At 48.2% G+C, this 14,831-nt stretch overlaps 1 protein-coding gene across 2 annotated transcripts in view; it reads right to left on the reverse strand.

Annotated features, from left to right (window-relative positions):
* Positions 1-4,538: 4,538 nt before the first annotated feature.
* Positions 4,539-14,831, reverse strand: part of Slc37a3 (solute carrier family 37 member 3) — a 38,618-nt gene continuing 28,325 nt past the window's right edge. For both annotated transcript variants that reach the window (XM_055602027.1, XM_055602026.1), the window contains 6 exons: positions 13,838-13,979; positions 12,498-12,599; positions 11,950-11,997; positions 10,363-10,514; positions 7,373-7,438; positions 4,539-5,767 (listed from right to left, as the gene is read on the reverse strand). In XM_055602027.1, coding sequence (XP_055458002.1) covers positions 5,675-5,767; positions 7,373-7,438; positions 10,363-10,514; positions 11,950-11,997; positions 12,498-12,599; positions 13,838-13,979 — 603 coding nt within the window. In that variant the 3' untranslated portion in view covers positions 4,539-5,674. The remainder of the gene's footprint in view (positions 5,768-7,372; positions 7,439-10,362; positions 10,515-11,949; positions 11,998-12,497; positions 12,600-13,837; positions 13,980-14,831) is intronic.

Here is a 14,831-nt window from a genome sequence, read left to right on the forward strand (position 1 = left end):
AGGCGTGTCTGTGACCTCCACACTGGGGACAGCGTTAATGACCAGGGTCTCAGGGGCTTGCTGGCCAGCCAGTCTAGCCAAAATGGTTTAGTCCAGTGAGAGACCCTGTCTCAAAAAATAAGGTGACAGGCTGGAGAGATGGCTCCGCAGCTGAAAAGCATTGCCTGCTCTTGCAGAAGACCAGTACCAACATGGTGGCTCACAACTGCCAGTAACTCAGATTCCAGAGGACACTCTCTTCTGGCCCCTCACACACCAGGCACACACATGGTACACACACATACTTGTAAGCAAAATGCTCATATATTTAAAGAAGTTCTAAATAATGAGGTGGGGAACAAAAGAAGGCACTCAGTATCAAACTCGGGACTCCACATGTGCGCGTGTAAGGTAAGCGTACCTGCACACACATGCACAAGTTACACACACACACACACACACACACACCAACTAAGGACAGAAAACTACTGCAGAGAGGGGCTAGGATCTGGCACCACCATCCACACCCAGTGTGACCTGGCCAGCTCTGCCCAATGGCAGGTGGAGGGGCTGCAGGGAGTTCTCACAAAAGCCTCACAACTGTCAGTTCTGCTTGAGACCCCAGCCTGAGGAAAGATGAGAGCACTGCACAACCACACCTTGGAAGGGAGCCTAGAATAAGAGCCAGCTGGAGGGAAGGCCAGGCCATGCGGGGAGATGGAGAAACACTGGGTGCTTGGTTCTCTCCTGTCCCTCTGCAATCCTAGACCACGCAGTCACCCTCCCTGGGCTCACCACTGCAGGCCGCAGAGCCACAAGGCCTGGGATGCATACTGACAGTAAACGGTACAGCGGTTTCCACAGATCCTATTTATTTTATGAGTGTGAGTATTTTGTCTGTGTCTTAAGTTTTGTGGCTATGACAAAACACCATGCATGAGGTTTATTTAGCTTACACATCCCAATCACAGTCCATCACGAAGCACGTACCTGGAGGCAGGAGCTGATGCAGAGGCCATGGAGGAGTGCCGCTCACTGGCTTGGTCTCCATGGCTTGCTCAGCCCGCTTTCTTATACAGTCTAGGACTACCTGGCCATGGCTACGTATATGGACAATCTGACGGGCAGGGGACATCTTCTCAATTAAGAGTGTGTCTTTCTAGCTAAGTCTAGATTTGTGTCAAGTTGACAAAAACCAATCAACACAGCTTACATGAATGTCTGTGTACCATGTGTGTGCCTGGTACCCCTGGAGGCCAGAAGAGGGCACTGAATTCCCTGGAACTACCTTTGTTCTTGCTTCTAAAATGCCACCAGTAAGATGCAGTTAAAGAGAAATACTAGTTATAACAGTACATACATCCCCAGCTAAGGGCGTTGTGCCATCTATGTCTACACTAACACTAGTATTTCACGTTTAATCTGTTTTTCTTACGATATACACTGACACAAGCTATCTCCATCCAGGCAATACAGGAAAAAAAAAAAAAAAAAAAAAAGTGGAGTGGGAGATAACGAAGATAGTGTCTAAAAGTTCAAAAAAGGTAGTGTGCGAGGGTGAATCAATCAAGAAGCCAGTGTACCAGCTAAATGGCTGCCTGTCCTTGGACATGTCCACATGCGCTGTTTAACTAAGGAAATGACAAGAAGCAGCCAGAGGATACTCTCAGGCAGTAAAGCCAGCAGGCCTGGCAAACTGTGCCTACGATAAGGGCTCTGGAAGGCTCCAGCAGAAAAGGCGAATCAGCAGCAGAGTGACCGGGAGGCAGAGGAGACAGGGCTGAGCAGCTGGAGAGGAGAGACAGCCCAGAGACAACGCCTGAGCACTGCTGTGGCCAAGGCTCTCTGCTGCCGGGAACCTGAGTGAGGATGCCGCACCGCGTGTAAGGCCATGAGCCTGACAGCGCAGGCAGCTACTGCAGGAGAGCTGCTGTGAGTGGCGCGGGGCGGGCTGTAAGGTCCAGGGACCACGGCCTGCCCTGCCCAACTTTTCCAACCTGACTAACATTATCTAACACCAACCACACGAGTCTTAGCCTCGGAGGAAGAGGGCCAGAGTATCCGAGAGGGCCGGAGACACTGAGTACACAAGTAAGATGGGTGTGACTAACAAAGCAAGCAGAGGAGGCTTACAGCACTGGTTATACAAGGGCACTTCAACTAAATGGTGCTGGCCAAGCTTGAAGGGAAATAAAGACTGCGATTGCTCAGAGTGAGAACTGTTAGTTCAGAAATCTTGATGTAGCAGCCCACTCCCAGATTGCTTAGGCACCTGTGATGTCATCATTGGTTGCCGCCCACAGGGGCCCGGGCTAAAAGGACCCCTTCTCTCTCTTCCTCTCTCCTGCTCTCCCCCTTTCTCTGTCGGGGCACTCCCCACCATTTCTGTCCCTCTGTCTCTGTCTCTGTCCTCATGGCTCACTCAGGCCCTAACTCTCTTCTGCTTCCCTTCCCCCAAATAAACTCTTTCATATAAGATCTGTTGTGGCCTCATTGTTTAAATAATAACAAGAATGAGGCATGAGAGGGAAGATCGAATTAGGACAAGAAGGAATCAATGCACATGGCCACCACACAGAGTTGTGAACTAACTAGACCATGCACATAAACACCCACACATGCAGACACATGTATATACACACTCGAACCTAGGAGCCACAGTCACCAAAAACATACAAGTGAACATATATACACACAAACTCAAAGATTAAAAGAAACTGAAATGCTCTAGAAGACAAATGTAAGAAGGTAAAAAATCAAAGTCCTGGGAAAAGATAAAGTGGTCACCAGTGTCAAATACAAGGGAAAGATTAAAAAAATAGAAGGACTAGCTGGGTGTGGTGGTGCATGCCTTTAATCCCAGCACCTAGGAGGCAAAGGCAGGCCAATCTCTGGCTTCAAGACCAGCCTGGTGGACAGCCAGGATTGCACAAAGAAACCCCATTTCAGGGTGGGAAAAAACTGAAGGTAAGGGAGCACTGCTCTCAAATTCAATGAGCCTCCCAAGCTGTTGTGTGAGTGGTAAAAGGATATGGTGTCCTTTTCAGTACAAGGAGGTGGCACTGTTGATGCCACTAATGACTACAACAAAATGACAGGTACAGAGACGGGTAGTCCTGGCAAGCATGCTTACTCAGCTCAATGGTTGAGGGGGAGGTTGGTGCTAGAGCCAGGAAGGCAACAGGAAAGAAAAAAACAGGATGTTAGTCAGGAAAACTAGTCAGCGCAAGTAAAGGCTTTTGTAGTCAGGCGTGGTGGCCCCTGGGCATCACCCACTCAGGAGGCAGAGGCAGCAGGATCCCATCGAACCCCACACCACCCAGGCTTCCCAGGGAGCACCTGCGCGGCAAGCACGGAGACCCTGGGCTCTCGAAAACACATCGCCACACTCCAGCCCTTCAGCCCAGCTGTCAGGAGGGGATCTTCTCTCTTTTCCTAAGGTCTTACGTAACTACTATCGCTGACTTCCGGAACACAGCACACTTGAAGGGGAAAGCACTTCCTATCCAGAAATTCTTTAGCTTACTGTGTAAAAGCCTCCTGCTATTTTTTCCCCCAAAGTAATTTTCAACCGACAGAGGATCTATTTTCAAACCAAACTGTTTCTATACGTTAGTATGTGTGCGTAAGTATGTGGGGACACACGCACATGCAGGGTGTCCTCCTCCATCACCCTTTTAGGATGTGTTATTTATGTGCACTTGTGTTCTGCCTGCAAGTGCACCGCGTGCAGGCCGTGTCCGTGAAGGACAGCAGAGGATGCCATCCCTTGAAACTGGAGTTCTGCAGATGCGGTGAGCTGTCGTGTGTTCTGGGGGCTGAACCTGCGTCCTCACTCTTCTAGGTATCTCCCTGAACCTAAGCTCACTAGTTCAGCTGGGCCTGCCTCCCCCTCCTGCATGCTGGGGTTACAGGCATGTGTCGCTGCACCCAGATTTCTACTCGGGTACTGAGAACCCAAACTTGGGTCGCCATGCTTTCAAAGCAAGCACTTTACTCACCGTGCCAGCTCCCCAGCTCCTGACCCTTTCTTCCAGGGCAACGTTTAATAAGAAAGTGAGGTGAACTCCTAGGCAGTTCTTAGTTACTTCCTTCCCAGGATGGCAGAAGTAGATCAAGGAAATATATCCAGAGAGCAAAACATCACTTCATCCAGTCCTGAGTGGATCCAGTCTCAAGAAGGGGCGTTAAGCTGGATAAGAAAACTCAGGCTCATATTGGAGCATGAAGACGTCGCCCACCGATGACGATGACGATGACGCTGTGAGCCACATGCCAACAAAAGGGTTAGTGCTAACAACAGGCTTCGTCTGTGGAGGGAGACGGCAGGTTTCCACCACCCCTAACAGAAATGAGGCCTTCCAGGCAGGGCAGCAGCCCCACCAGCAAGGCTGCCTGCCTGCCACTGACAAGCAGAGATGGGTGACTAAAGGCATCCATTGCACTCAACTGCAGAGCTGGGCTGAGAGCGCAGCACAGGAGGAGATGCACACCGGGCGTGTGCAAGGCCCTTGCCCCCCTAGCACCACAGAAAGGAAAAAGGAGAGGCAGTGCAGAGCTTGAGCACAGACTAGCCATATGGCGGGACATTTATTACAAAAGCTGGTTTTCCTCTCCCTTCCTATGCTTTGTGTTTTCCCTTTATGTCAGTAAATGAATAGTGAAATCAGAAATCTGCAAGATTATATAAGTCCATCAACACATAAAGCAAGAGGTGGAAGAATATTTCCTAACCCAGTGTGAATTAGGTGTTCCTCAAAATTGCACATTTTCCTCCTGTTTGTTTACATAATTTAAAATGTATGTACAGAATGACCTTAAAAGTACTGATTCATATAGAATTCACAGTCTCAAGGACATACACTCTACAATCTTCTAAAATGACAGGCTTCAGACCCTAACACTCCACTGACATGATTCAATACACACACGTCACACCCCGGACAAAGAGCCTTTGCCTTTTTCTAACTCTAGTCTTCTGCTGAAGTAACTCCAGGAGCCTGGCTTTGACAGAGACCAATCTTCCGAGAGGAAGGCTGCACAGCACAGCTTCTCAGCGGGCCTTAACACTTCCAGGCTGTGGACCTGGGCTCGAGAGCTCCATACTGGAATGTCAGAGATAACTTGCAGTCCTCCGAGGAATCAAACGTGAATGAAGCTGGAGAACAAGCTGACAACCATTGTAGAGAGGACGAGGACTTCCAGAAGCCACAGCGCAGTACGCTCCATCCACGGGCTGCAGCGCCATCTGGCCTGAGCTCTGCTCTGACGTCTTAATGGTGAGCCACTCGGCAAACATTATCAAAGCATCGCACCGGTCTTCTCCTCAATACAAACTTGCATGATTCTGCCTCCTGCTCACTCAGCTCTTAATTAAGGCTGAAGAACGAGGGTCCAGGACAATACAATGTTTAAGGTGGGAGGGATAAGCTGACAAGCCCAACAAAGATGCTGCCAGGTTCATTTTCACTTCAGTACATTCACAGATGTAAGAAAAATCATCTTGTAACTGCTGTAGTGTACAAAAATAATCCGCCCCTTACTGGCCAGTGTCTGGGGCAGCTGGCAGTGTTGTAGGACGCCTGGCAGGCTGAGGTTCCACTGCTGTGTAGACAACTCGCACCAGTTCACATGAGTGAACTGGAGACCAACGGGCCCTCGTGCACTTCCCAATCCACTCTCTCCTGTGGGCACCTCATTCACTCAGTGTGTGAGCCTGTCTCCTTTGCACAAGAGAGAATACTTCCCTCACTATTAATGGCGAGATAAACAGAATCGTACAACTTGTCTGTGAAGAGAAAAAAGTTTTTAAAATGAAGCAACAAACTACTTCTGTTCCAGCATTGTGATTTGAGCATTAGCAATGGATCTGAGCAAACATTCAATTTGACTTCACAGAGAGAAAACTTTGCCTTTAGTGGATTAGAAAACGACTTTTGAAAATTATGGCTCGAGCCACAAACATGTCATGTCACACTTGCTGTGGAAATATAACTGAAGTACATCACCGCCACGAGCAGAGCCAGTTACTAGAGCGCAGACGGAAGCCGGGCTTCTTGCACACCTGGTTTTCACTGCAACATCCTGGTGCCTCACACCAGCAGTGATTCTTCCTACTTAGCAGGTCTTTGCCCGCCTTTAGACTTACTTAATGTATTTACTGTGTCTGCCGGGGTGTGTGTGTGTGTGTGTGTGTGTGTGTCAAGCATGAGTGTACATACATGTGAAGGTACACATGCACAGACAGTGTGCAGCTGCCACAGCATATATGGAGGTCAGAGGACAACATGGGGGTGTTGTCTCTGGCTTCCACCATGTTGAGGCGGGGTCTCTCATTTCTGCTGCTGTGCCGTCACCACAGGCTTCTGGGTGATTTTCCTCTTTCTGCCTTCTTGCAGTAGGGTTCTGGGATCACAGATGTGTGCCACCACATCTTGCTTTTAGGAGGTTCTGGCTATCAAGCTTGGGTCACCAGGCTTGTGCAGCTGGGGCTTTTACTGAGCCATCTCCTTTTGTTTGTCTTTCGGAGCTGGGGTCGGTACTCTGGGCCTCAAACATGCTGTATCCCTAGCCCACAAATGGATCCTAAAAGCAACTAGACTTTTAAAGACAAGGTCTTTCAGGTTGGCTCTGAACTCACAATCCCTCTGCCTGCTTCTGTCTCCCAAGTGCTGGCATTACAGGTGTGTGTCACCAAATCTGAGTTATTAGAAGCTGGAGGAGAGAGCGCTGGGGACTTACTCATGTTGACCTCTGCTGGGGCCTCCTTTGAATGGTTAGAGGACAGCTGCCCAGATGTAGGTGACAGTGGACAATTAGGATGTCTAGTTTCAAGGGCAAGGAAATCTGCAGATGAGCTCAGTCATGAGTACTGTCCCACCAACAATACAACAGAATATGTCACATATCTTTTCAAAAGACCAGAGCCTATTGACTATTTCTCATAAAGCACGAAATCTCAGCCAAGAACCTCTAGCTGAATGACTGTCCCCGCAGAGTGGCATCACTTTTGGGCGTGCACAGGACAGTGTTAATTAGAGCCTCACTTCTCTGAAACACTGTTGCTTTGCTTCAGAATTCCCAAGTCCTGTTTAGCAGCCAGTCAGCAGCCCAGAGGAGCACACTGATTACTAGTTAGTGATGTGTGAGTAAGCCTCTTGCTTCTCTGGAACTGTAAATGGCAACACTTATTAGTCTCTGGCCGGGACGGGCAAGCTCAGGGCTCTTTGGCTCCTTGGGGAAAGAAATGTCTTTTCAGCCTAATCAAATGTTACTTTTCACACTAAAGTCTTTAGAAGCAATCAGCGATTTTGTTGGTTTCAAGTAGTGATGAAATCAAATGTTCTAAATTAAATAAGAAAAGTGGTTAAAGAAAAAAAGCACACACACTTACCATGAGAATGAAGAAGTAGAAAACCCACATCCATCCCAGGTTGTCCTGGATCAAGGATACCAGATACTAAAGAAGAGAAAGGAAATTATGATATAATTTTTATAAGTTAACAAAGTGAGGGCTGGGGACATGGCTGTTGCCAGCGTATTTCGTTTACACTCACGAAGGCCCGGGTTGGATCCCAGCACCACGTCGGCTGATCATGGTGGTGCTGCATGCCTGTGGTCCAGCACTTGGAAGTGGATAACAAGGTCACCCTCTACTACACAGCCACTCTGAGGCCAGCCTGGGCTGCAAGAGACTTTGCCTCAAAACGAACAAACGGACAGAACCCAAGAGGCTTGCAGAGAGCTAGTGCTGAACGCCCTAGCCGCTCTTACTCATAGCCACCAGTCAAACTCACGGGAAGCCACGCCCTCTTCTGGAGGGAACAGGCATCACACAAGGCACACACATCCCTGACGGCGAAGCACTCACGCACATCAGACATAAAGAGACCAGATAAAGCAGCGGATAAGATGGGACTACTCAGGAGAGTCCGGAGCTGAGGTCTGAGTAACACCTTGTCGTTACACAGCTCTTCCTTGTGTGTGCTCCCATCAGTCAGCCACTGGACATGTGTGTGGTTTCCACATTCCACAGCTAACATGTTTAAGTTTCAATGTAGATGTTAGACATTTGTTCTCATTTCTCTAGTAGACAATGCAGTTTGATCTAACCCCAAACGTGTGTCCAAAATGAACTAAGGGGTTCTGGCTAGATGACCCAGCAGGTAAGGACAACTTGGCACCAAGTTTGACAACCTGAGCTTGCTCTCCAAAACCCGCACACTAAAAACAGATTGCCTCCGCATGTGTGACAGAGCATAGGTATGCCCCACACACAGACACACAAAATCGACAACAACGGTGGATCAAACAGTTCACTTTTTACTTTAGGATTTTGGAGACAGGATCCGGCTATGCTCTGGATGGCCTGTCACCACACAGCCCAGGCTGACCCGAACCTCAGAGCAAGTCTGCCGCTTCCTGAGAGCCGAGATTACAGGTGTGCACACCACGCTTAGTTTGTTTTGGTTTGTTTTTTCGAGACAAGGTTTCTCTCTATAGCCCTGGCTGTGCTGGAACTCGCTCTCAAGACTCAGACTCAGAGATCTTCCTGCCTCTGCCTCCTGAGTGGTAGGACTAAAGGAGAATGTCGCCACCACCTGGCAATGCTCAGTTTAAAACAGTTTTGTTTTCAAAGAGTGCAGAATCTGGCCTGGAGGACAGAGATCCAGACTGGCAAGTTGACCAGTACATGTGATGGGTATTCTCCCGGAGGCATGTACCAGCTTCGAGGAACCAGGAGAGGAAAAACCGCAAGTTCTCAAAAAGTCTGGGAAAGTAGAGGCAACAGTCACTTGCAGGAGTCCAGGAAATGGCTGATGGAGCTTTAACCTTCAGTCAGAGCCTGTGAGGTGACTCTTTGGGCAAATCATTCAAAAATCCCCAAGAGGCTGGGCATGGTGGCACATACCTTTAAACCCAGTACTCAGGAGGCAGAGAAAGGCAGATCTCAACCCTAACCCTATCCTGAGTTCAAGGCCAGCCTCTTCTACAAATCTGTGAGTTCCAGGACAGCCAGAACCATCTGGGAAACAAAACAAAACAAACAAACAAACAAACAAACATCCCTAAGAGAAGGAATGAACAGACTAAGAATGATTTACCCCTGACCCACCTGCCTGATGGTGGAAGTCAGACGCGTGGCAACCCACGGTTACCACAGGGATCTAAACACTGACATGTGAGACACATAGAAATAAAGTCCAAGTGGCCAGGCAGGTAACACAGCTCAGAATCCCAGCCCTTGATAGGTGAATCAGGAACTCAAGGTCATATTCTACAGAGTAAACTCAAGGTCACCCTGGGCTATGTAAGAAACTGTCTTTATAAAGAAACAAAAATCAAAGTAAAATGTCTGAAATATCAATTATAATCTATGCACCTAATGGGCTGAGAAAGCCCATTAGGGAGAAACAATTTATACTATTCAATGTGATGGGGCTGGAAAGATGGCTCAGAGGGTAAAGACCCTTGTCACCAAGCCTGAGGTCCTGAGTTCAAGCTCCAGGACCCACACAGTATAAAGAGAGAAGATTCTGGCAGGTTGTCCTGACTCCCACACAGGTACAACAGGGCATGTACACATATACAAACAGATAAATGCATAAAATAATGATTATCCACTCTCCCCTCAGGCAGAAAGCCTTCTGAGGGGTGACAGTAGCCCTGCTTGATTTCTACTCCAGAGCATGAAGAAGCAATTCTCCTACCCTTCTTAAATATTTTATTTTTGTTTTTATACTTTAATGATACAATCAAATATCCTAAGTGTGTCAACCATTTACTGTAGGGAGCTTTGGAAACCAGGATGTCTCCATGTGCCGGAAGCAATGCCAGGTGAGGCTACAGGGAGAACTGAGCCCCAGTCTGCCCTCACAGACTCCATGTCTGCAGTGAACAGGCACTGATAAGCATCTACTGCATGGCTGGATACCATCGGGATGGGCTACTGTCCCTCGCTGCTTGCTCCCTCACTGACCACGCATTAGCTGCCACTGATTCACCCCACTAATCAAGCAAACCAGCAAACTTAAGTCATTCTGACTGCTATGGCAGGGCAATCTTAGCCTAGAGGCTCCCCAACATCCACACAGGAAATACGGGTCAACAGGTTCACCTCTGCATGTCTGTAGGCCTCCACAGTTCTGCATCCTAGATGATTTTGCTACAGGACACCCACAGCCACCCTCTGGGATCAGTCCCAGGTGCAGAGACATGGAGAAAAGACTGCTCTCAGTCAGCTACACTATCTACGGCCATGTGAGATGCCCTCCATATTAGGTCCCACCTCTCAGAGGCTGAAAACCTAGGGCTTTCCTTACAGTGGGCCACAGCGTAAGAGCGCCACCTACCGCCGGAGCCAGCAAGTACATGCAGTCTCACCTGGCCTACGGCAGCGCCAATACTCCCGGTCCCATCAACAATTCCTGTGACAGTCGCCAGGGCCTCGCTGCTCCCTTGGATCAGCTCTTGGCGACCCAAGTCTGCAGAAATGGCTGAGCTAATCATATTGGATGGTCCGCCAATAAAAAACCCTGGAGCCATAAAAAGAATAAGTTCCTGTTAGAATATGATCCACTTCTCCAACCACTGGCCAAATAAGAATAATTATCATCATATCATCCCAATGTCTTGGGTTTTGTTTTGTTTTTTTCCCCAAGACAGGGTTTCTCTGTGTAGCCTTGGCTGTCCTGGACTCACTTTGTAGACCAGGCTGGCCCTGAACTCACAGGAATCTCCTGGCTGTGCTCACCAAAGCTGGGATTACAGGCATGTGCCACCGAGCCCAGCTTCATCCTAATGTCTTAATCAGCGTATGTGGATAAATAGAAAATAAAGGACATTCTTCTACATAGTATGTTCAAACTAACTGGTATCCACTTTTCTAAAGCCCACCCCCCCTTCTTTGTGGTTTTCAAGACAGGGTTTCTCTGTGTAGCCTTGGCTGTCCTGGACTCGATTTGTAGACTAAGTGGCCTCAAACTCAGAGAGATCTGCCTATGTCTGCCTCCCTGAGCACTGGGATCACAAGTGTGCGCCACTGTGCCTTCTTGAGTGATGGGACACTCTATTTTACAGCACCTGAGGGTAAGAATGACTGCTGAATGGACGGCCTTCCTCATGGTGCAGGTATGCTCTCCTTAACAGCAAATGGCAGCAGCTTGTCAGGTTCTAGCAGAGCAAAACTCCATCCCCCAAGATCAATCCACACAAGTCAACCAACACATTGGAAAGACAGGGATGAGACAAGTGCTGTTTCAAAGAGACAGGATTCTATCTGCCCCAGCTCTCAGAAGGCCACCTCTCAGGTGGGTGTGGCTCAGCTTTGGTGAACTGAGTTATGGTAGTCGAATCAGAGTCTCACATCTTGTTGGATTAAAAAATAATTTTATAGCCAGGCACAGTTGAGTACCCCAGTAATGCCAGCACTTGGGGAGGCAGAGGCAGGCAATGTCTGTGTGTTCGAGGCCAGCCTGGTTTACAAAGCATGTCCAGGACAGCCAAGGCTATACAGAGAAACCCTGTCTCGAAAAAACAAAAACAAACTACCAAAACCAAACCAAAACAAAAATTTTATTTTTTCTTATAACATGCTCCTTAATTGTACCCAACCATTTTATCTAGTGCTCAGGAAAATACAAACCCAATTTGGTATAACAGAAAAAGCTAGCTGCTCTGCACTTCTGTAAGCTGGTGGACGGGATTCCGACATGACACCTTCCTAAGTCACTTTCTGAAGTCAAATCCAGACCTGGGGCTACAATCCAAATGTTTAGGTTACCTCTCCACAGGCACAGCTTCTCCCAAAGAGGGTTGAGGAGTGACCCTCAAGCAGAGGGAGAAGCTGACTAAGGAGGCATCTATCACTTGAGCCCTAGCTATCGAAGGTTTAGTGTCAGTCCCTCTGTGAAAGACGGCTTCTCTGAACTCCCAGAGGAACGGCACAGAGGACAGAGCGGTCTGCCATACCTGTAATGGTCATCAGGAGCGCATTGATGGACTTATTGTTTGGAGAGCCTGTGAGAGAAGACACACCACAGTGACTGGCAAAGGAGCTGCATGTGCCTCCATCAGCAGTGCTCAGCGGCTGCAGCCCCTACACCTCACAATCCCTCCAGAGACAAAGATGGACGACTCTCACCACCCCTTCCAGCTTTTGTCTTGTCTGCCTCTGGCTGCCGCTCAAGCTAATGAGATGTCTAAAAGCCGGAGAAAGACTTTACCATCTTTAGAACACACACACCAAGGCCTACTAATTACCATCTTACCGCTTTTTAAACCTTGTCCCTTTTATGGTTTTATTGGCGCTAATGCTGTCCCTCTGGAGCCGCCCCTCAAACAAAGCAATACATTCCCAAGCAAGCTTTTAAACAGACCCACAAAGGAGAAGAGACGTCAGCTTCCTCCCCACACAAATAAAACCATGTGATGATCGACAGTTCCCAGGCACTTGGAGCTGATCACAGATCTCTCCACGGCTGACCACTGACTCCAAGCAAGTGCAAGGGAATACTCACGACTATACCCAACAAGGGAGCCAACCGCCAGGAACAGGCTAAGGGCCAGCACAGGGGCTCTCCTCTGCAGTACATCGGAGATGAAGCCTTGCAGAGTTCCACCTTTAAGCACAAAGAACATATCAGTGGAAAGCAGCTGTGGCTGAGCTCAGCCATCCGAGGCAGGTTCCTCAGGGGTTAGACACAGCTGGCTCTCCTAAGTCTCTCCACGAAGTGATGGCCCATGGACAGGACACTACAAATCAAGCATTAATTAATAATATTTGTACTTACTGTTTTCCCTACCAAGTTACGAGGGAACTAATTCCCCTGGATTTCCTTCATTTGAATTTAAAGCATGATGAACTGAACCAAGTGAACCTGCCCTCCAGCACCCTGGAGGCTAGAGTGGGTGCCTTTCATTGTGGAAGTCGGGCAGGTCTCAGGGTCTCTATATTACCTTTGGCTCTGGACCTAAGACTACTGATAGCCAAGTTCAAATGTAACAGCAGTGTGCCACCTAAAGACCTCCTGTGCACTTCCTGTGTTCAGGGTAGCTTGGTCTTACTGTGGCTCTGCGTGTGAACGTGGCACAGACAGAGGTGCTAAGGTGAGGCCACAGTGTGTGATCTGTTGGTCTCATTTAAAAGTTTATTATTTCCTTGTTTGTATTTCTGATTATGACACAAGCCACTGTTACAACCTGTTAGAGAACTAGGGTTATAGTACAATTGCTAGGCCAGGGTTCAATCCCCAGCCTGGAAAATAAAATAAAACCCATTGTATACAGCAAGGCAATTGCAAATAAACACACATACACACACAAAAAAGAGAAAGAAAGAAAGAAAGAAAGAAAGAAAGAAAGAAAGAAAGAAAGAAAGAAAGAAAGAAAGAAAGAAAGATTCTTGCTGTTTTTCCTTCTTCTGGTATCTGACAATCTGTTTATTAAGGTGCTATGTTTGCTTCCTTGGCTGGAGATAGTGGGACAGTGGGAGGAAGCCAAAATGAACGCATTCCCACCCCATCTTGAATCTCTCACAAAATCAGCTTCAAAGCCAAGCCAGCCATGAAAGCATACAAAGGGGCTGCATTTACAGAGATTCCCAAGTGTTCCCAGGACAAAAGAACTGATCCATCAACCAAAGACTAAGAAAAGACAGCCCTATAAATCACAGCCCTGTCCCAGGCTGGTCTTCTTCTATGGACTTTTTGTTCTCAAAGAAGTTTGTGTGCTTACTAGTAGGACAGGTTGGGAGAGACGGCTGTGGAGCAAGCAATAAAACTTCAAATGAAGTGGCATCTCCTAACTGTGAAAGACGACAGGCGACCGACCGTGCAGAAGGAGATGAACGCGTGCATACCTATGATGCCTCCAACATCGTACCAAATGGACAGCTTGTCAGCTTCGGCCTCCTTCCACCCGAAGTTGTTACTCAGATAAAAGGGCAACCAGAAGAAGAAGGAGTAATTCACTAGCTTCAGGCAGGCATAGGCCAGTGAATACTGCAAGAAAAACACAACTATCAACAAGCAGCAAACGGCACAGCATGACGTCTTCCCTGAGTTTACCCAGGAGCCCTGTTCTTTACTGCCATTAGTTTCTTAAAAATAATTACACACACACACACACACACACACACACACACACACACACACACACACACACAGCTTTTTCTTAAGCATCTCCTGCTCCTTCTCCTGCCATTTCTCTGGTAAAAGCAAGCCAGTGTTTGAAACCCAGAAAGCAATGCACGCTGTACCAACACTTCTTTATTCAGACAAAAGATCCATGGTATCCATGCTACCTACCAACCAGCATCAGAGACAGGAAAACTGGCCTAGCAGACATCAACTCGTACTGCAAGCAGCCAGGCTTTTTTGGTTCTCTTCCTACAAGTTAATGTGACTCAGTCACAGACAGAAAGGACCACTTTCATACTAGAGCTTCTAAAAGCCCCACATCCCACAAAGAAGAGCTTCTCTGGTGGGCCGGAAAGGAAGAGCTATGGTCATCACTGGTCTCCTGGCTCTCTTCTGTGTGGTGGTGATGGCTGAGACTCCTCCAGTCAACACATCATTACCAGGAAACCCTGACTATTAGCATCAAAGGAAGGCAGAGGCAGAGGGCTGACTTCAAAGGGCATCTGGCTAGTATTCCTGCCCCCAAGTGCCAGTTATCCCCCAGGTGCCACTTGTTTTAAAGAGCTTCCCTGGCAGGCAGGGCAGCAGTCGCCCTGCAGAGAGCTGAATCCCAATCTCCAGAGCTGTCTGCCCAGACAGCCTGCTGCAAAGACAAAGGCATGGGGTTAACTAGACTGCCCTTCCACCCTGCCTGCGCCAGAGAACAATAGCTTG

The sequence above is a fragment of the Psammomys obesus genome, unplaced genomic scaffold (assembly GCF_907164565.1).
Source record: "Psammomys obesus unplaced genomic scaffold, mPsaObe1.curated_primary_1811, whole genome shotgun sequence".
NCBI lineage: Eukaryota > Metazoa > Chordata > Mammalia > Rodentia > Muridae > Psammomys > Psammomys obesus.